At 50.3% G+C, this 20154-nt stretch overlaps 9 protein-coding genes across 9 annotated transcripts; 3 read left to right on the top strand and 6 right to left on the bottom strand.

Moving 5' to 3' along the window:
- Window positions 1-5: 5 nt before the first annotated feature.
- On the top strand, window positions 6-1587 carry EDD37DRAFT_50882 (uncharacterized protein). The gene has a single exon (XM_062813587.1). The coding sequence runs from the start codon at window positions 117-119 to the stop codon at window positions 1428-1430; it is 1314 nt and encodes a 437-aa protein (XP_062675321.1). The 5' UTR covers window positions 6-116; the 3' UTR covers window positions 1431-1587.
- Window positions 1588-1744: 157 nt separating this feature from the next.
- Window positions 1745-3049, bottom strand: EDD37DRAFT_604323 (uncharacterized protein; the record flags this gene model as incomplete). The annotated part of the gene is made up of 1 exon (XM_062814727.1): window positions 1745-3049. The coding sequence occupies one exon, from the start codon at window positions 3047-3049 to the stop codon at window positions 1745-1747; it is 1305 nt and encodes a 434-aa protein (XP_062675320.1).
- Window positions 3050-3721: 672 nt separating this feature from the next.
- Window positions 3722-4501, bottom strand: EDD37DRAFT_604322 (glutathione S-transferase; the record flags this gene model as incomplete). The annotated part of the gene is made up of 2 exons (XM_062814726.1): window positions 3722-4086; window positions 4150-4501. The coding sequence occupies 2 exons, from the start codon at window positions 4499-4501 to the stop codon at window positions 3722-3724; spliced, it is 717 nt and encodes a 238-aa protein (XP_062675319.1).
- A 582-nt stretch (window positions 4502-5083) lies between these two features.
- Window positions 5084-6929, bottom strand: EDD37DRAFT_616947 (uncharacterized protein). The gene is made up of 2 exons (XM_062815699.1): window positions 6513-6929; window positions 5084-6458 (listed from the first exon to the last, which is right to left on the bottom strand). Exons 1-2 carry the CDS (start codon window positions 6576-6578, stop codon window positions 5226-5228), a joined length of 1299 nt encoding a protein of 432 aa, XP_062675318.1. The 5' UTR covers window positions 6579-6929; the 3' UTR covers window positions 5084-5225.
- Window positions 6930-7120: 191 nt separating this feature from the next.
- Window positions 7121-8848, bottom strand: EDD37DRAFT_671239 (fructose-bisphosphate aldolase 1; the record flags this gene model as incomplete). The annotated part of the gene is made up of 4 exons (XM_062819399.1): window positions 8254-8848; window positions 8092-8202; window positions 7731-8033; window positions 7121-7681 (listed from the first exon to the last, which is right to left on the bottom strand). Exons 1-4 carry the CDS (start codon window positions 8359-8361, stop codon window positions 7121-7123), a joined length of 1083 nt encoding a protein of 360 aa, XP_062675317.1. The 5' UTR covers window positions 8362-8848.
- EDD37DRAFT_50891 (ubiquitin thiolesterase) lies at window positions 8684-10988 on the bottom strand. The gene has a single exon (XM_062813590.1). The coding sequence runs from the start codon at window positions 10746-10748 to the stop codon at window positions 9006-9008; it is 1743 nt and encodes a 580-aa protein (XP_062675316.1). The 5' UTR covers window positions 10749-10988; the 3' UTR covers window positions 8684-9005.
- A 1446-nt stretch (window positions 10989-12434) lies between these two features.
- EDD37DRAFT_50791 (uncharacterized protein) lies at window positions 12435-13448 on the top strand. Its single transcript, XM_062813575.1, has 3 exons — window positions 12435-12851; window positions 12946-13026; window positions 13122-13448. Exons 1-3 carry the CDS (start codon window positions 12711-12713, stop codon window positions 13380-13382), a joined length of 483 nt encoding a protein of 160 aa, XP_062675315.1. The 5' UTR covers window positions 12435-12710; the 3' UTR covers window positions 13383-13448.
- On the bottom strand, window positions 13260-14915 carry EDD37DRAFT_50875 (uncharacterized protein). Its single transcript, XM_062813586.1, has one exon. It carries the CDS (start codon window positions 14682-14684, stop codon window positions 13515-13517), a length of 1170 nt encoding a protein of 389 aa, XP_062675314.1. The 5' UTR covers window positions 14685-14915; the 3' UTR covers window positions 13260-13514.
- A 755-nt stretch (window positions 14916-15670) lies between these two features.
- EDD37DRAFT_616938 (uncharacterized protein) lies at window positions 15671-19196 on the top strand. Its single transcript, XM_062815698.1, has 2 exons — window positions 15671-16169; window positions 16219-19196. Exons 1-2 carry the CDS (start codon window positions 16059-16061, stop codon window positions 18991-18993), a joined length of 2886 nt encoding a protein of 961 aa, XP_062675313.1. The 5' UTR covers window positions 15671-16058; the 3' UTR covers window positions 18994-19196.
- The last annotated feature ends 958 nt before the right edge of the window (window positions 19197-20154 follow it).

The following is a 20154-nucleotide window of genomic DNA, read 5'->3' as shown; positions in this document are numbered from 1 at the left end:
CTCACCATCGATCACCACATTCACGTCCATCTTACTTGCAATTGAAAAGCGACTGCCCGTCAAAAGCAATGAGGCCCAGATCTGCAAACTTGAGATGACCCGATCGCGAAGCCAGAATGAAGCTCACTCCCTCCCTCCTTGTCCGCAACTTCCTCGCTTCAATCAATCCGCCGCTTCCTCCACGATCCCCCGGCGAATCCAAGCGGCTCCTCAATGTCCTTGAATCAGCCTTCCAACGGCACCTTGACGATGTTCACCCTTCGCCAAAAGCTACAGAGTCCAGAGACGCTACAGACACCACTTCCTCGATACCAAATCCTGCACAGAGGCTCACTCATTCAACTCACTCCCATCTCGACAGCATCCTCAGTCACCCGCTCTTAAAGCGGAAATCCACGACATTCGTCCCTCCACATACTCTATCCGCTACGGCCGTCGCGACATTCGATGCCGCCTTGACTGGAAAGTCTTTGGATCTTCATCTTGTACAGTTTTGCGCATTACAATATCTAGAAGGCTTGGAGAAGAACGAACCTGTCCTGCAAGATGGAAAACTAGGTTCCCGCCTGTCCAATTGGTTTACCACCATGAGTCGCGAGGAAAAGCTCTCATTCTGGATGAACAGGAAATCACTAAGAACACTAGTGCGCGTCTTGTATGCGGACGGTCTCGAAGCAGAAGTATGGCAGTGGCTCCGGGATCTGTACGAACGTCAGTTCGAGACTTCAATCTTTTTGGTCTCGGACAACGATGCTCCCAACGCTAAAGCATACCTTCAAGCCGAAGACATCCTCGTCGCAACCATGATATCCGAGACAACCGCAAGGAGATCTTTACAAGAGGCTACTGAGCAATATGTCCAAGCCTGCAGATATCGCCAACAGAAGGGCCAGAGTGGTATGGCAGGCCAACCCGGAGTCAATTCAGTGTTCAGGCCGTTGAGGAACGCATGGCATTGTGTCGCTGCTGCCATTGTATCGCGACGCAACAATCACGGCATACCTACAGAATTGTTCGATTCGCTGCTGGACCATGGTCTCTCCGTGACACACTCTCCTATCGATCACAGCTTCGTCCGAGTCTATCATCCGACATCGCCATCAGCACAAATACTCTGTTCCAAAGTCAGGTCCGACATGTCGCACCTTAGGCCGTTCTCGAAATGGCAAAGACAACTGTCCAAGAGAATGTCTCGCAAAATCTTCCTAACCACACTACTTGACGGCGCCCAATTGTCTCTCGAGCAGAGTCGCGCCAACGACGCTCGTGTTCTCCTGGATTGCGCAGAACAGGAGTATCCTGAGTTCCTCTCGGACAGCAAGGACCTAGAAACGGAGAAGAGGCTGGAAGTCGCGCAGGCCGCCATGTTGGTACGGAGATTCGAAGCTCGGGCGAGATTACGGTCTGCTCCCGCACCGGTCTTTGCGTGATGAAGGCGATGATTACGAGGCGGACACCAGTTATAATGAAAGAAAAAGCGCGATCACACCTCTGTAGTATACCCCCGTGATCGCATAATGTACATAGTCATGTAGCCCTGAAGGGTACCCTTCCAAACCAGAAGCCTTTCCCAAATTTGAAGACATGAAGTCCTCTCAGTACATCATGCACCCAAGATCGTGTTCACATCCAAGAAAACTCCCATTGCATTGCTTCATCATTCATCCTTTGCGCATCTGGCGCCTTTCGTTCTCATCGTGATGTCTCTCTCATTGTCATTGCCGTTGTACTTTCGTCTTATTGTTCATGCCCACTCTTTTCCATCTCTGATGTACGCCGCCGCCAAATCATGGCACTTTCCAAGCCTATTTTCCCCTTTCCACTTTATCTCGTCGTCAGCTCGGGGATCATCCCACCTCAAACCAATCCCCCATATCTTGTCCATCGGACTTCCCTCCACGAATTTCCGTCCGCGGGAAGCACCCTTGTACAACGCCCGCAGTTCGGCATCGACTTCAGCGCGCGCAATACTGCCCGCCACCACGACGGGTGTAGAAGCTTTTGTCCATACTGGCTCGTTGAAGCCTCGGGCGCGGCGACCGATTGCTTTCTGATCGCGAGGTGAGGGCGTGTTGATGCACGATACCATAGTCCCATTGTGCAGTGCTTCGTAGTCGATTCCTTGGCCGTCAAGTACTGGCGTGCTTGTTTCGGTCTTGTCTTGGGCTTGTGTGTCGTCGTAGAAATGTAGTACCTTGTCGCAGATACGCTGAATGTGTGTGTCTTGCATGTTTGCAGTGTCGAGCTCGGCGCCTGGAAGCATGCGTTCGAATAGCCATCCCTTACAGGCCATCATGAACTGCTCGCCGCATACGAAGTCGTGGCGGGCCATGAGTTCTGTGGCCAGCGCCGTGCGAGATGGATGTGCCTTTATGCCGGCTTCGCCGAGGCGTGTGATCAACAAATCCATGGCGTGGCGGCCGGAGAAGGGGAAGCCGATGTTCCAATTTGACAACGGACCGCCCCAGAAGAGGATGTGTTGAGATGTGATTCGCGTGCCGCGAGCAGCTGGAGCCTGCTTTTGTTGTTGGCGAGGCTGGTGCTGGTTCTTGTGTGTTTGTGAGGGTGTGCCATTGACACATGTTGATGGTCTTGGTGAGGAGTTGCGTAAACTGGCATGTTTGTCGACTCTTGCGTCCCGGGTGCGGTTGACGGGAGAGGTCGAGGAGATGCGTTTGTCTGATTTGATGTTGCCGTGGCCGCCTGCCGATTCGGCTGAGCGCTGCCAGGCTCGTACGCCATTCTTGTTGTCCGTAAAGTCATTTGTGGGCTTTGGGCTCTGGCGTGGAGGACTTCGAGGTCCTTGTGAGTGCGTAGCTCTCCAATTTCGATTTTGGGAGTGTGAAGATTTTCGTCCTCGATTCTGCACATTTGAAGATCTTCGTCTGTGGCGAGAATGTGTTGGTGATGATGAGGAAGAGTCGTTGCTCGCGGCTTCTTTCAGGAATGCAGCAAGAGATTCGACCTCGGTAGTCGTGATGGCAGATGGTGACTGGTATGGTGTGTCTCGAGAACTGAGTCTCATGCGATAATGTTGTTCTTCCGACATGATGGTATGATGTTGTAGTAGTTCGGTCGAGAAGAGTGGGTAGTTCAAGTCATATGAACAGTTTTCTGCCAGGATATATCGACAGTCTTTCAATATGGCTGTGTCTGAGATCGATTGTACGAATCTGTTTCGATGTTGATTCTGATATCGATGGCTGTGAACTGTGTTGTATATCTTCAGATGTGGCTTGTTTTTCTGATGAAGATGGACGAGCACGAAGAAGACAGCGAGGACAAAAGAAAGAAAGCTAGAAAAGAAATTCCTTTTAGTGATGCCTGGTGCAAATGAATAGCCTTCTTCCATTCACTTGGTACAGCCATGAGTCACTTGTCAATGATATGGTTCCAGGCGGATCTCCCAAGAGGAAACTCTGCGCCAGGCAGAAAAGGCATCTTCCCGGCCACGCACAATGACTTGAATAGCATTCTCATTCGCTTGGTTATTGTGCTGGTCACATTGCGACAATGGTAGGGTAGCATATACAAAGGATGAAAGGATGGAATGAGCGAGCGGAGATGAGATACCACCGGACAATCTATGTTCCGGTCCTTTCAGTTTCACTTGTAACGAGGGAGGTCTGGTACATCACCTGCATGCATCTGGTTGTACCAGGTAGTCATGCCATTTGCTTGCCGTAACCGCCAAACAGCCCGTCCACCGTCATGCCCAGCTCTACTTGGCCTCATCCTTCTTTGCGTCCATTTTCGCCTTCATCCCATCGAACATCTCCTTCATCTTATCATCTGGAAGAGCGCCGGTAGCCGTCTTCGCCTTCTCCGTAGCCGGCCTCTCAGCGATACGCTTGATCCATCTTTCCACACCAGGAAACTCGCTCATATCAATATCCACACTCGGTGCCCCCTTGACCCAAGCCCAACTCGCCATATCGGCAATCGTATACTTATCGCCAGCCAACCAGTCCGCCTTGGACAATCTGATCTCGAGCACCGAAATCAACCTCTTCGTTTCGTCGATGTACCGCTTCATTCCGTACGTGTCATACACCGGCGCCATCAAACGAAAGTGGTTTGCTTGTCCTGGGAACCGTCAGCGAGCCCGTCCCTACCTCATGTTTGCTCAAGTCGTCGACGTAAACATACCCTGCATAGGCCCAATCCCACCCATCTGAAACATGACCCAACTGAGCATTTCGTAGTACAAGTCCGTCCCATACTCATACGTAAATTTCTTCTCCTTGTCGTACATGTCGGTCAAGTAGAGCATGATAGCACCAGATTCGAAAACACGTAGATCACCGTCCTTCAAGGCCGGAATTCGTCCGTTCGGGTTGATGTCCAAAAACCACGGCTCCTTTTGTTCGTTCTTCATGATGTTGACCTGATGAGAGTCATACTTCAGCCCGAGCTCCTCCAGAATAAGAGCCGGCTTGAGGCCATTGGGCGTGCCGAAGGTGTAGTACGACAACTTGTTGTATGGTGGTGACGACGACATGTTGGTTGATCGAATCGGTACCTCAGGTGAAGGCTCGAGACGAAGATATCTCCTTTGTTCAATCGGCCGGCGATGTGGGGGAGATGTGGTCTTTATAGAGCTAGCTGCAAGCAGGCGGGCATGCGCCGAGCACAATAGTTCCGATATCGAAGTACTTCTCGTCCGAGAAGTCAGTAGACTCAACCCAATGACGTCTGGCACTCTCCCCATGCCTTCCCCTCTCAAGGTGTACAAACAACTTCAGCACTAGCCCGCCTCAATATCAAGGCCTCTTTCACCTTATCCTTCCCTGGTTGTCTGTGCACGCTTGTAGTACTTCAGGGATTGATGTCGTGGAGGTAGACGAGAGACTGATTGGGTCGACGGCCCCAAGTCCTTGATTGGAGGTTGTTATTGTGCATAAAGCTGTTACATTACTCAGCACGATAACTGTAAGCGCACTAAAGAGTGTTATTGTGGACCAAGATCCTAGAGGACGAACGCAACTGCTGAGACTTCCGTACCTTATGTGGGAACAGGCAAGAGGCGTGAGACAAAGGCTAACTCGACCAACCTGGTTCCTGTGCAAGAGAGATGCTCAGATGAAATAATGCAATTCTTTTATTTTAAGACGGCCATAATGGAATGATAATACAACGCGTGAAGAGCCCGATTTTCCCGTCTGTCTCGTTTCAAACATGGACCCTCACGCCAACGCTGATGAGAATTCTGCTTGCTGCTCAATTCAACCTTGGTTTGTGGTAACCCTGCTCACCGGTGCAGAAGTGCCATCAGCATTGTCGCCCAATGCCAACAGTCCCTCTTGGTGGAAAGGCTTGTTCGCTTGAGCTGCTTTCCTCTCATCATATCTCCACACACCAGCCGTCTTCTCGGGCGCAACTCCTTCCCAGCTGTTGGTTCCCAGATTTGTTATAACCTTGACCAGTTTCTGAAAGGTGATCTCAAGTTCGTCCTTGGGATTGGCTTGCGAGAAGAAGACCCTCTGCCATTCCCGTTTCTCGTCTTGCTCTTTCTTGCGCAGCGCTCGTTGCGCGTTCTCTATTCTGGACTTGAAATGCGATACGGCATCCATATCGCCCTTTTCGATGCTTCGAGCCACGTGAGCCCAAGCCTTTCTGCTTTCAAAGACGTCCTGCTCCCCAAGGGACGCGACATTCAGCTTCGCCAACTTGATCTCGCCTGGTCTGAACGTAGTAATCTCCTTAGCCTTCTTGCCTTCGCCCTCTTTGAGGGTGAAAGCGTCCGACCACTGTCCGTCTGCAGAATATATCGAGTCCTTCTCGGAGCTTCCCACCTTCCACAAGTTTGCCGTAAAGGTGTTTTTCTTTCCTGACAACCATCCTCTGCCAGAGAAGTCGATCTTGGAAACATAGCCGGTGCTCGAAACAATATGTATGAATTTGCCCAACTCGACAAACGGGGCACCATAGATAAGGTTCTCGATATGCAGGGCTGGTAAAGTGATGAGGTAAGTCTCGGGCGTGTTGCTCCCAGGGGGATACAAAGTCAGAAGGGCGTGGCCAATCTGCTTGACATGAATAGTTCTGCTGAAACTAGCTTTCTGTCCATTGTAGCCTTGGAGTCGGATACGGTACTTGTCGTTGGTGATGCAGTATGCCGTCACTGGAGGATGATGACTGACTTGCTCAGAGACAAGTCGTGTCTGGCCAAACTCATCATCCCATGATCCCAAGAACAGTTCTCCCAAGAATGGATTGAGTGGCTTCTTCTCAGAGCCCAGTTTCTCGGATCGAGAACAGTATTGTTGTTTGAGCGTATTGATCAACCACTTCAACACGAGTAGTGCGCGTTTCGCAGGGTCTCTTTCTTGAGTTGGTGCGATGAACAACGACGTATTTTCGGCCCAATATGCAGAGAATTCGACCAGTGACTGAGTCGACAGTATGAATGCAGGGGCTGTAAGGGAGGAAAGATCACCATTGAAAGAGGCGATAGACTGGAATTGTCAGTTAGCGCAGTCCAGCTTGGAATCGGTATAGCCAGCACTTGCCTTTAAGAAAGACGACCATGACCCTTTGCTCTGGTTCGGCACGGCGCCACCCTCAACTTCGGGCATCTTGTCAATAAACGGTTGCGATGAGGGGGTGGAGACCGCTCGTGTGCGCAGCTGGTGGAGAGAAAAGACGTGGTCAATTGACGAAGGAAAGATATAGTTGCAGGTAGGGTCTGCAGGTCGTTTCAGCGAGTGAAGAGGTTGGCTGAAGGCGTGTAATGTTTGACTTATACCAAAGGTGTGTCCATCATTATTGCCTGCGATCTTGATTTGGTTGGTGGAAGGAGCCCTCGAAATTCCTTTGCACGAAGGGTGACGTATTGCCGGATCGAGCCACTCATTGCACCGCCATCGTCACTATCCCGGTGAGGGGTTGCCCGCCTCCGCCTCGCACACAACGTACGCACACGCCTCGCAGCTGGGGTGACTAGGATTTGATATTGATGTCTAGGTCAAAGTAGCTACTTCCTGTTCACGTTACTTATGTATAGCCAACGTCATCTGGTGCTAGCGATGGAGGGAAAGACATGGCTCTCCAAGTCCATCTTGTCAAACTTCCCCTTTAGCAGCGAGACTTTCTCTTACTGTCACACCTGCCATTTCCTTTATAGCTGGTTGGCAGTGTTGAAGTCCTTCAAGGCTTCGGTGATACGTGCGGTCATTGTCTTCTCACCCTCACGAACCCAGACACGCGGGTCGTAGTACTTCTTGTTCGGCTTGTCCTCGCCATCTGGGTTGCCGACTTGGGTCTTGATGTAGTCGTGCTTGTTGATAACGTAGTCCCGGATACCAAGCAGGTAGGCCCATTGCAAGTCGGTGTCGAGATTGACCTTGACGATACCGTAGCTGATGGCGTCGGTGTATTCCTTCTTGCTTGATCCAGAGCCACCGTGGAAGACGAGGAACACAGGCTTGTCGGTAGAGGTGTTCTCCTTTTCTTGGACATACTTCTGGTGCTTGTCGAGCAGCTCGGGGTGAAGACGGACGTTGCCGGGCTTGTAGACACCATGTACGTTTCCAAATCCTGCGGCGATCGAGAAGTAAGGCGAAATCTTCTTCAATGTGGTGTAGATTTGGTGAATATCCTCAGGTTGAGTGTAGAGGGAGTTGTTGTCAACATCCTCGTTGTTGACACCGTCCTCCTCACCACCAGTGATTCCGATTTCCTGACTTCGTGTAAGTATATTTCCTGAACCTCGATCTTCCGAATCTTACCATCTCAAGCCATTGCTTCATTGGAGCCGCCCGCTTCAAGTACTTGGCAGTTGTCTCGAGGTTCCAGTCCACGGCCTCCTCAGACAAATCGATCATGTGCGAAGAGAATAGAGGCTCGCCGTGCTGCTTGAAGTATTCTTCATCCGCGTCGAGCATACCATCGAGCCAAGGCAGGAGTTTCTTCGCGCAGTGGTCGGTATGCAGGACAACAGGGATACCGTATGCGGGAGCGACGGCTCGGATGTACTGGGCTGCGGCAACAGCGCCGGCAATTGAGGCTTGTTGCTTGTCATTCTTGACACCCTGTTATGAGGACCTTTAGCTTCCAGATCTGTTTCACCTGCTTATCCAATTGACAAACCTTGCCGGCGAAGTATGCAGCTCCTCCTTGAGATGTCTGGAGGATGATGGGAGCTTTGGCGTCTCGTGCAGCCTCCAAAGAAGCGACAACGGTCGAGGAAGAGGTTACGTTCTAGGGATCACTGTTAGCCATGCGTCGATGATGCTTGCGGGGGATTCTTACGACAGCCGGAATGGCGAATTGGTGTTCCTGGGCGTATTTGAACAGAGCCAGGACATCGTCACCAACGATTACACCCTCCTTTCTCGAGAGAACGTCTTTGACACCCATGTTGACGATATCTTAGTGGGGCTTTGGAGGTTTGAGTTGAAGAAATTTCTAGCTGTAGCTGACGAAACTCGACCTGTGTTAGACGAGCAGCGTTGACACTGAGTGCGAGAACAAGTCAACTAAGAGGAAAGTTGAATCAAATGAGGTATAAATGAGAAAACGGATTGCCGGGTTGTGTCGTAGAAACAAATGGGTTCTCCGTTCGAATTGGAGGAGGGGCAGGAGCCAAACTTATGACTGAATCCGGGAAGCTCGAGGCTCGGCTTGGTTGGCTTTTTTTCGGTGTGGATGAGCAGTGCGGCTTCCGATATGCTAATATGAAGTCAACCATGTCCTCCGATTTCTCCCTCAATGCATTTCAATTCTCCTCGTAAACGATGCGGAATATCACGGAATCATCCCTTCAAGGCTTCAACATCCCCACGGTCACGGCACACCTTGTCCCCGCATCACTGAAGCCTCGGTAGCAATAGTCCGAACACGCGGCAGAAGCAGTGACTTGGGTCCAATAGACCATGTTGCTGGATCTACAATCGTTCCAGCTGATTTTTATCCAGTTTTCTATACCTCGCAAAGAAGCTGTCCATGTTCGAGCCAATTCGCAAGGCCTCCAGATACGTAATGGTCTAACGGAGCCGTGTATCTCAACCCAGTGCATCGTCCCCTGGCCGCTCGAGCTCATAAAACAGCAAGTATACCTCACGTTGCATTGACAAAACATCCGAGGTACGCGCTTCTTTGATTTTATCATCCGAGATACGCCACCATCGATCCAGGGATTTCTTGCGTCGGCGAAATTTTGCTGGACCAGCATCTTGCGTTCTGATTTGAGGCTTTGATGCCTGTGTCTCCGTCCTTCGAATTGAGGACATTGGTGTCTCAGTCGGCTCGACTGTCGATGGTGACGTTGACGGTGGTATTTTGTCTAACCCATTCGAATTAGGCCTGCTAATTGACGTCGACAATGAAGCTGTCGACACTGTACTGTTGGATTGTTCATCAGAATTGACCGGCCGAATGGAATTGTTAGATTCGATGGCCTCAACGTTGGGACTGGCCGTGGCTGAGGGCCTCAGGCTTGCGGTTCGACTGGCCATGGCATAAGCACTGAAGGGATCGGGTGTGGCGAAAGGAGGGTATAGATGGAATCGCCGAAACGACTCGTAGTGTCCACTGTGATGGCTTCCTTTGTGGCAGACAACTCCCAAGAGCTTGTACCACTTTTCTTCCAAGAGTCCTCCCAACCGCAGGCGCTCCGAGTAAGAGACCTTAGCCATGTTCTTGGTTGAATAGCTCGAAGGGTCAAACAGCGACCTCGACAAATGGATGGCGATGAGTTTTGGAAAGACCGTGATGCGAGTCGATTTGCGGATTTTGCTCTTAGGAGCCTGATTCGGATCAGGTAGCGTAACGCCCTCTGGAGCCTTTTCAGGATCTTCCCGTAAAGCATGCTCAATGCGTTCGATATCGCTCTCGAATCCCGATCGATCCTCTTCTGTCTTTGCCGACTTCAGCTTGTTATTCTTCCATTCCAACGCATGCTGGAGCCGACATTTATCACATCTGAAGTCATCAATCTCTTCACTCTTTAAAAGGATGTCAAAGCAGCTGTCTAATGTCGTAGAACTTTTCTGTGGTACATTGAGGGTTAAAGAGACAAAAGTGCTCACGCTGGGTTTCGTCTTGTATTGGCATCGTAGACATCGAATCTGGGACTCCATGCGTCCTTCAAACGGGAAGCCTTCGTTCGTCCCGACGGACACCTCGGTCGTTGTCGCGGAGGATCGTACCTCCACTAGTTCGCCATTCTGACTTTGTGTTGAATTCAGCAATCTATTGCGCGCTCTTTCCGCGGCATGGTATTCGTCGCAAAGTCGCTCGAGGACAATTTGAAGAAATTCCTGGGCATCCTGCTGATTGCGACTGATTCGAGTCTGAAACGCCCTTTCCAAGGCCTCTATCAGTGGGCGCGCGGTAATAGTCTTCCTGTATATCGGACGCTCGTTCAAGGCATCAATCATGTCTTTCAAGGCCCTCGTTATTGGGCCCTTTTGAAGATTGACCAATTTATCCGCCTTCTCGCCCTTCCGCAAAACGGGTGGTGCCGTATTGTATATTTCTGCATCATCGAGCTGCCTTCGATGTAGTTCTCTTATAAGGTATAATCTCAGATCGCCCAGGCCAGCCAAAGCTTGTAGGACTGAATTTATAAAACAATCGTTGGCAGGGTTTGCCAGGCCGATGATGGTTCGCTTTCGTCCATCATTTGTGCTGCTGGAATTCTCGCCATCGAGGAAGAAGGTCGGTCCAAAGACGTAGAAGGCAGCAATAGCAGCAAGAGATGCGCCGGCCGCATAGGCGACAACAGTGGTGGGCTTGTCAGGCATGTGGAGGGTGGCTCGGTAGTAATGTCACAGCCATGGTGCTTGGCTGGCTGTGTTCTCAGAACATTTCTGGAGGACTCTCTAGAGGGCGGAAAGTACGGGAAAGCAGCCGAGAGGGTTGTCGGACGCGAGGTTGCAGGACAATGCTGTTTGGAAAAAGACGGGTGCCTGGTATCAAAGGTATCTCGCAGTAAACATGGGATTACCTTGAGAGTCAGATTCAGTGTGCTTCGAATATCTCCGTCTCCGTGCTGAAAGTTGCGGTACTGTACCTCTCGCAGCCGCGGCTAAAAGCCAGTGCTTCAGCCCCACTGGTGAGTGACGTGATGCCCAAACTGCCGGATTTCCAGGCGAACGAACCATCGCTGTCACCTGAATAATCTGGAGAAGCGAGTGCTCCCAGTCCACAGACTTCCTGATGTGACGGAGACGTTGGACGTAGCCGATATTGATGCTAAGCATGACCGGCGAGATACACTCCCTCGGGAGCCATAGCGCTATCACTCGCGCAGACTCTTTTGGTGGGTTGCTTCGCATTGAGCACGGCGCACAGACAAGTTCCGGTCGCTCGAGGTAAGCACTATGCCCCTGATCTTCCAGCCTTGTAGTCGCCCGTTTCGCGAGAGAATTACACTCACACCACGCTTCCAACACCTCAACGTCCGTCAAATATACTTGAAAGTATAGCACACAGTGTTCTGCTGGACATGTACATCGATTTACCGTGTTCTTCAAAGCTGCACTTGCTAACTCTGACAGAGAGACACATGTATCAAGGAGGAGCAAGGTAGATTCAATGCGCAATTCGCTGTGAAGGAACATATTGCGAAAGTCACGATGCCCAGTCCCCTCTTTGGTGTCTCTCCATACGCTTCGTCCGAAGGCATACCACCAAGAGGACTCTTGATCTCCTGTTGAAGACCTTATGTATGCGACTCAACGGCTAGTAACAGATAGCGCAGAAATGAAACCTGTTGGTGCAGTCAATCTTCACGTGTGAGGAGAAAATTGCCCTGGCTTACTGTATACCTCTGTTGATTCTGTCTGTGGAAGAGTCGACAACGAAAGAATATGTGGCCATAAGAAGAAGTGATCTGCAAAAGCTGTAGTTGATTGGTCCACTATACGATATGTCTCCACACGCGAAGACATCTTGGGGGGCACCATCTGTTAGTGAGCATCACTCTTTAACCCTCAGAGGGGATTCTATGGCTTAGATGGGGGAGATGAGGATAAGGCATGCATCATTGGCCAGACGATGTACGGATGCGTGGATTAACTCGAATTGAATTGAGGGACGACACCTTCTGAGTGATCGACGACCACGATGGACTGAAGCGACAATCGAACAAGTGGATCGCACGTTGGTCTCCATAGAGCCTCAAGCCTGTTCCACGCATCAGATTGGCCATGGGAGCTACCGTCCACCCTACATCAAGTCTGCGCTACTCATGCGTCTATAAGGTCCTCCCAGAGCCACATCTTAGATCGCAGTCTTTCCATCTTGTTCAACAGAGTTGACCATATATTGCAGATTGTACTGCCACTTCTTCGAGCTTTCCAACTGACAGATCGGAACGGCATTCTTTTCAATCGACCCAGCTCTCTACCACTAGCGGATGAAAATGTCCTTCACGAACCGGATACCTATGGCGAGCATCACATTCTCATCATCACTACTGCATGTATCGAGGCACAACATCCTGCGCTCAGGCCCGAAGCACCTCTCGAACTACCTGCCAGCGATCATGGAGGCACCTTGCTGGACAAGGAGAACGAAGACTGATGGGACAGCGCAAAAGATTAAAAGACGCCAGGAAATTGCTTTACCTAGTGGTGCTTCCCCCTCGAATGCGATTGAGCATGTAGTGTAAGTCTTGCACTTCCATGTGACCTCGTCACAGGGACGGCCTGTGAAAAGAGCACCAGAATAGCACAGATTAGGTTGCAACTCTCCGAGGTTCCATGCACCATTCACTCACCAGCCCTTTCTTTAGGACAACTCTCGACAAGCTGGTCAACTGGGCTCGAGTCGGTTCATTTTGGCCCGTCACTTTCGCACTGGCCTGTTGTGGGATAGAAATGATGCACGCAGCCATGCCTCGCGTAAGTATACTTCTTGACAGAAGACTGTGCGATTGAAGCACGAGTCTTTGCTTTATCCCAGTTTATACCGACACAACTTTCTGACGATTTGTAGTATGACCTGGACCGCTTCGGCATCATCTTTCGTGCAAGCCCGCGGCAAGCCGATCTCATGATCGTGGCCGGGACCGTTACCGTAAGTATTCTTCCTTGCGAAAGACTGTACTATTGGAGCACGAGTCTTTCAGTTCATCCCAGTTTTCATGGACACAATTTTCTGACAATTCGTAGAACAAGATGGCGCCTGCGGTGCGATTGGTCTATGACCAGATGCCCGACCCCAAATGGGTGATCAGCATGGGAAGCTGCGCGAACGGTGGTGGTTATTACCACTATAGCTACAGTGTACTGAGGGGCGTTGACCGCATTATACCGGTCGATATATATGTTCCAGGATGTCCACCAACAGCCGAGGCTCTGTTGTTCGGAATATTTCAGCTTCAGAAGAAGATCCAAAGGACCAGGACGGTGCGCATGTGGTACCGTAAGTAAGCTTGTCTGAATTGTCCGAGGCTTGAGGTAATGCATAGTGCAACCTTTCTGGCATTGGTCAGGCGGTGGTCCTTGAGGCTGGGAAGGCCGCAAGCACGGGCAGATTGCATGGAAGCCAACGGTGGCGATGTCCTAGGAGAACTTGTCGATTACTGCTCTCGGCCATTCAACGAATATTTGGTAGTTTTCCGGCACCACGTCACAAGCGTGAAGGGCCCACGAGATAAGTACCAGTTGAACCTCGTTGCTGGGAACTGGTGCTTTCGAGGATGGAACGAACAGAGAGTGTGTCACCGGAACCATCAACAGTTGTGCTATCGTGGAAAAGGCTTGAAGGACGTAGGTCACGCCATTGGAGGCATTGAACGTCTCCGTGAACTTTGTCCAGTCCGTGGTGAAGAGCTCGGTGTAAAGTCGGTGGCATTCCATGAAGCCGACCGATGTCGATTGTAAGCATGCAAGAAGTGCGTTCTTGATCGTGGAGAAGAATTGGCGGTTTTCGTCCGTCTCGATAATTGACCAAACACGATTTAGGGCTTCGAGACCCTTTTGAACAATGTTTTTGTCGACAAGGCCAAAACCTTCGCTGTCAGGGACGAGTTTGCAGAGGTACGTGCCACTTTGGAGCTGTCGCAGATCAAAGGAGGTCTCCGCCCCAGCCTCTGTGAAATTCCGGACCGCGAGTGCGCAACCTCGAACCATAACGACAAAGTCGCTGAGACCGTCCTTCATGTATTGCGCTTGAAAAGCAAGAATGTATACCATGGCGATAGTAGCATCGACTTCCGCGCGTGTCCAGGTCGTCTTAGTGAGAGCAGCCCGCAGGCCTGCCATGGCTCGTCCCCGAAATTCGATGGCGGTCACTTGGTTTTGTGCTTCGGGCCGCCGCCAGTGAAGATGTGAAGCACCGAGTCCAAGCATGGCGTGCATTAGATGCTGGTTCTGGCTGGCGAGTTGTGGGATAGTGCTGGCCCAGACCTCGTCGTTGCCGGCAGGCAGGTGAGGAGAAGCCATGGCTAAAAAGTGGTGGAAGAGCCGGCAATCTTCAGACTTGATCATCCTTGGTGATATTGACAGACTTTGGCCCGGCAATAATCGAAGTATCGTGCCACTTGCAAATTTTGAGGTCCTTGGATAGCGACAGCGTGATCCATGGCCAGCACATCTCTTGCATACTGGTCGAGATTCGTCACATTTCGTCCTTCGCGCCTTACATGCGAAGCAGCCTAGGCGTGATTTCTTGTGTGTTGCGCGTTGTCTCGCTGGAGAGTTCAGAACGTTCATTTCGCCGCTTGTGTGCATTGCAAAGAGCAAAAGTCGAGTTCATTCTCTCAACAGAATTGCAACCTACGCTGCCATCAGTCTAATCTGAGTTGCGAATACGAGATCGTTGTAGGTATTGCTGGTGTGGCGATTTGAGGTAAAGTAAAGCGGTGTTCAAATCACTCGAAACTACAACAAGGATACTAGAGCACATTTCAGAACGTTGTCGACGACCTTGTCAGCAGTTGCTTCAGGGAAGGTCGAGCGAACAGTCGTTTGTCTCTGCATGCATTATCAGCCTTCGCGAGACTTCGTCTCAGGTCTTGATGCTCCCAAAGTCCGCCGCTGAAGCGTGGACATACAAGATGCTCTTCCTTGTGGGGTGAGAAGCGTGGTGCGGAGTAATAGGTTGGGAACTGTGTCGTGTGAGGATGAGTCCTTTTTAGACGCAAGACGCAAGATGACGCAGATACTGACCACCCATCATCGCCCATGGCAGTCGAATTCGAGATTTCGTTGTTGTCTGCACGACGAGTAGTGTGTGGTCCGCCTTTGTTGGATCCTCGATTTACTACCACTCGATCAGGTTGTGGCCGTGTCGGTTTGGCAAGCATCGGCTTGCTGATCGAACGTTGTAGCCGTGTGCAAGACATGTGAAGTAAGCGAGGACAACACAGCCAACGGCGAGCGTTCTTAGTGACGGTGGTTGCAATGTCAGTTTGAGAAAGATGGGGAACGATGGGGTTGAGATTGACACCTAACGAATCGAGAGCATGTCGACCGCCCGATGGATCGCAGAAATACTGTAACGTCCAGTCAATGAGAATTTGGAGCCCTCGGCCGGCCGTCAGAGGCCCCAACAAGAGTTTTTTTTAAGGGAAAGGAAGCGAATCCAGCGCTTGGGGATTGGGCACAATTCAGTTTAACGTACCTGAAACTGTGGTCCTTTCGGTCGGCGACACTGTTTCTCGCTTGGCTTACGTCTATTTGTTGCCATGGTTGGTCCCTGCATGACGCGAGTCTCGCCGAAATTTCTAGGTAGTTTTAGCAGCAAAAGGCCTCATCGATGGCCTGTTCGAGGTAAGTAGACCCTGCACACGCGCTCAATTCCAAACACCATCATTCTTTTTGCACATATCTTCCGTTGTACATACATCTTCTTGAGGTTCTCCGTAAAGATCCTATACAATTGAAGGAGCTTTTCTTTCTAGATCCTCTTTGTCGCTCGCTTGAACCCAGTCTCACACGCCCTTTCATCCACGGTCTTTGTTCCACATCCGGACGTGTTTTGACGAATATCAGTCGATACAAAGTGCTGGAGTCGAGTTAAGTTCTGCTGGTCAGGAGATACTGCAGCATGCAACAGCGTTGGTAGGATTCCTAGGATTGGTGACTGCAGAATTCCAGAGGACAATGTCGGCTATCCAAGACGTCTTCCGTCGACAGACGACCACCACTTCGGATTCAAGTCTATCCCCTGGAGAGCAAGTCCTTCAGCTGGTCGCGAACCCGTTCCAGGCTTCGGTAAGACTTCATGTCGACGTATCGATGGGCCTACTGCTGACATGCGTAGATACAAATCAATGCATTCTGGGCTTCCCTAGCCACCTCCTTGGGCATCAGTGCCGCCCTCGCCCTTCTGTTCTGCTTCATTCGCCCGCGCAACACCCTCGTTTATGCTCCGAGGTTGAAAAATGCGGACAAGGAGCACGCACCGCCCCCATTGGGCAAGGGCCTTTTCAGTTGGATAAAACCTGTTCAAAAGGCGAATGAGCCTTTCTTGGTGCAGAAGATCGGTATGGATGCTGTGGTCTTTCTAAGAACGGCCCGTATGCTTCGAAACATATTTTTGATCCTCGGATTTGTTGGCATTGCAATCATGATACCCGTGAACGTCACAATGGGCAACAAGACGATCTCGAATGGATCTTCGGCATTCACAGTCATGACACCCCTGTACATATGGGGTCGTGGCCTATGGGCTCAAGTCGTGCTGGCCTGGTTCATGGATTTGATCGTGATATATTTCCTCTGGCACAATTACCGTCGGATTCATCAATTACGACGCACCTACTTCGAAAGTCCCGAGTATCAAAGGAGTCTTCATTCGCGGACATTGCTAATCCGAGACATTCCATCAAAGTCTAGGAGCAACGAAGGCATTGCTCAATTGATGGATGAAGTCAATCCGACGGGAGTCACCCCGAGAACCAGTGTAGGACGGAATGTGAAGGTCCTTCCAGAACTTATCGAAGAGTATGAGGAAAATGTCAAGGAGCTGGAATCCGTTCTTGCGAAATATATGAAGAATCCTGACAGACTGCCTGCACACAGGCCTACTATGAAAGCGCCTCGCAAGTACAAAGGACAAACAGCGAGTGGTAAAGTTGATGCCATTGAGTATCTGACAGATCGGATCCGAGCCCTGGAGATGGAGATTAACGATGTTCGGGACCGTGTCGATAGCCGCGACGCCATGCCTTATGGTTTCGCCAGCTGGGATTCAGTCTCCCAAGCCCATACAGTGGCATATACAGCCCGGAGCAAGCGACCTCACGGCACCAAAATCCGCCTGGCTCCTAGGCCGAACGATCTTATCTGGGATAACCTCAAGTTATCGCGAGGAACACGACGCCGGAAACGCTTTATGAACGGTATCTGGATTGCAGTTCTGACTGTGGTATGGACACCCATTAACGCCGGGATTGCTATTTTCTTGTCCAATCTTTCCAACCTCGGCCTTGTCTGGAAAGCGTTCAAAACTCAGCTTGACGCCCATCGCACAGGCTGGGCGATTGTGCAGGGCATTGCTGCTCCGGCCATCACATCGATTGTGTACCTTATCCTCCCCATCATCTTCAGGCGGCTTCAGATCCGAGCAGGAGACGTTACGAAGACTGACCGAGAACGGCACGTGCTTCGAAATTTGTACGCTTTCTTCACCTTCAACAATTTACTCATATTCTCCATATTCTCAGCTGTCTGGCAATATGTGACGCTTGTTATCGAGTACGACCGCGAAGGAAACGATACCTGGACTTCTCTAAGGAAAGGACAATTCTTCCTGGTTATCATGAGCGCTCTTTGTCAGATTTCGCCATTTTGGATCACTTGGCTACTTCAGCGCAACCTTGGGGCAGCCGCTGATCTGGCTCAGCTGTGGCACTTGACTTACGTGTGGTTTATGAAAACCTTCATGGCACCAACGCCTCGACAGAAGATTGAGTGGACAGCACCTCCAGCATTCGACTATGCCAGCTACTACAACTATTTTCTCTTCTACACCACGGTAGCGCTCTGCTATTCTACCCTTCAGCCGATCGTGTTGGTTGTGACGGCACTTTATTTCTCTATTGATTGTTTCCTCAAAAAGTATCTTTTGATGTACGTTTTTGTCACGAAAACGGAGTCTGGAGGTCAATTCTGGACCACCATCTTTAACAGAGTGGTGTTCGCGGTCATGCTTTCGAATGTGGTGATTGGTGTGGTGGTGAAGGCGCGTGGGACATGGACACTTGTCATCTGTATTGCGCCTTTGTTGGTCATCATGCTCATTTTCAAGTGGTACTGCATGAAGACATACGATCTGAACCTCAAATACTACGCGCGAGGCAAAGGTCAAGACCAGGAACACTTGGCCGCCGACAGCCACCCGCATAAGATGGAAAAGATCTCGTCCAAATTTGGACATCCGGCTTTGTACAAGCCGCTGGTGACGCCAATGGTACATGCAAAAGCCCAGCATCTACTCGGAGAGGTCTATCGAGGCAGGCTGAACTCAGATGGAGGGCAAGCCGTCGTATTCTCGGACATTGCCCTGCAGCCGATGGCTCAAACGACCATGCCGAACCAGGAAGTGCCGCTCGAAATTGTTCCTGAGGCTCAACAAGATTTCCAGTTCTACAAGAATCGCTCGGATTTCCGTGATGAAGCCGACGACCTGCTTTCGGAACGAAGCCACACGCCAATGTCCTCTCTTGGAAAGCAAGAGTATAGCTCACGACCAAGTACTAGAGGAGCCAGCCCGGCGCCACTTCAAGAGTACCGAGGCGTACCTCATCGCAAGCAGTTCGACCAATCTCAAGTACCCAGTCAATTCAGATCTGGTGGTCGCACTTCGACTGAGGGTGGCGATCTGGGGCTACGTCCTCATAATGGACCTTACACAGATCCTTACGACGACCGGACTAATTTGCTGAACGGGGTTGGAGATGTCCGGACACCGACTGGCGAATTCATGTCGCTGGATCGATGGCGGACACCTGGTGAGAGCAGAACTGGCACTGCTACGCACACACCAGACGAAGAGTGGAATACGAATTACGACTATTTCAGATCCAGACGGTGATCAGGAAGACGATGGGGGAGATGTCCTCACCTATCCAAAAGTTGAGCCTTGTTTCCGGGAGAGGCGTTCCAATAGAGGAGATAGACTTATGACGATATGAAACGGATAATGATCAAGATGATAGATGCAGAATTGTCACTGATGAATGCAGAATGTAGAGCATCACACCTTTCGACCTTGTGCACCCACAAATTGTGTAATAGTCATTCAAGAATGCGATCTTTCGCGATCTTGGGGTCCCAATTCATCTCGTATACTGCCAGTGGCTCCCTGGAGTCTACTAAGTCAAGGCTACTAGGCTCAACTTTAAGCAGCATAAACTTGTTGTTCTGGCGAGAAAGATTGGGGGCTCCTCCTGCCGCTCCTGCGGCTCGCCTAGCCCTGTGGCCCTTTGAGCCTCCTCAGTACTGTGCCTTTCAAAACTTTGTAAATTTGTCAAGTTAGCCGAGCGGGTTGCAACTCCAACTTTTTGAAATGGCGGTAAGCATGATTATGTAATTACTCACCAATAACGTATATAATCAAACATCTTTTTGCTGCTATCTTAATCGTCGTCGTCGGCGCTCTATATTAATATAAATATCGTTTTATATATCGTAGTTTTCGTGATACCGGAATATCGTAAGTTTTTATCTACCGTTAAAGATACGGTCGAGCTTACCCTTAAAACTATAGCTCGATAGAAGACTATTAGTCTAGCCTACGGCGTCTCTAAGGCCTATATTACTAAGATAAAGCGTTAAAAACGTAATAAGGAGCTTAGTCTCGACTAATTCTATTCTAAGAATAAACGCCCTCTTATTATTCACGATATCGTCGCCGTAGGCCTACTAGAATTTATTAAGGATTAGCCGACGATACGCCTCGATAAGTACTATAACTTCCTCCTTAAGGAGTACGATATTCGAGTATCTCCGCCTATAGTTAATCGCCTACTTAAAGAGTATAAGATTACTTATAAACGTATTACTCGCGTTAATACGAGGCGCGACGAGAAGTTAGTTATAGAATTTATAGCCGAGATAGCCGATTATACTACGGAGTAAATTATCGCCGTCGACGAGAGTATCGCTAACGAGAGAATACGGGACCGTAAGTTTAGTTAGTCTTCGCGAGGGGTACCTTATCGAGTACGTCTTTTAAGGAGGCGTATAAAGCGAT

Source organism: Exophiala viscosa, assembly GCF_022695815.1.
Source record: "Exophiala viscosa unplaced genomic scaffold EDD37scaffold_1, whole genome shotgun sequence".
Taxonomy (NCBI): Eukaryota; Fungi; Ascomycota; class Eurotiomycetes; order Chaetothyriales; family Herpotrichiellaceae; genus Exophiala; species Exophiala viscosa.
This window is presented reverse-complemented; position numbering and strand designations above follow the sequence as displayed.

What these genes read in the sequence shown, in the direction of transcription:
- EDD37DRAFT_50791 (XM_062813575.1), top strand. Translation starts at nt 12,711, where the DNA reads ATGCACCATTCACTCACCAGCCCTTTCTTTAGGACAACTCTCGACAAG. An exon ending in TGCACGCAGCCATGCCTCGC is followed by an intron (nt 12,852 to 12,945) that starts GTAAGTATACTT and finishes GACGATTTGTAG; the next exon opens with TATGACCTGGACCGCTTCGG. An exon ending in TCGTGGCCGGGACCGTTACC is followed by an intron (nt 13,027 to 13,121) that starts GTAAGTATTCTT and finishes GACAATTCGTAG; the next exon opens with AACAAGATGGCGCCTGCGGT.
- EDD37DRAFT_50882 (XM_062813587.1), top strand. Translation starts at nt 117, where the DNA reads ATGAAGCTCACTCCCTCCCTCCTTGTCCGCAACTTCCTCGCTTCAATC.
- EDD37DRAFT_616947 (XM_062815699.1), bottom strand. Translation starts at nt 6,578, where the DNA reads ATGCCCGAAGTTGAGGGTGGCGCCGTGCCGAACCAGAGCAAAGGGTCA. An exon ending in CATGGTCGTCTTTCTTAAAG is followed by an intron (nt 6,459 to 6,512) that starts GCAAGTGCTGGC and finishes TGACAATTCCAG; the next exon opens with TCTATCGCCTCTTTCAATGG.
- EDD37DRAFT_50875 (XM_062813586.1), bottom strand. Translation starts at nt 14,684, where the DNA reads ATGCACACAAGCGGCGAAATGAACGTTCTGAACTCTCCAGCGAGACAA.
- EDD37DRAFT_50891 (XM_062813590.1), bottom strand. Translation starts at nt 10,748, where the DNA reads ATGCCTGACAAGCCCACCACTGTTGTCGCCTATGCGGCCGGCGCATCT.
- EDD37DRAFT_616938 (XM_062815698.1), top strand. Translation starts at nt 16,059, where the DNA reads ATGTCGGCTATCCAAGACGTCTTCCGTCGACAGACGACCACCACTTCG. An exon ending in CGAACCCGTTCCAGGCTTCG is followed by an intron (nt 16,170 to 16,218) that starts GTAAGACTTCAT and finishes TGACATGCGTAG; the next exon opens with ATACAAATCAATGCATTCTG.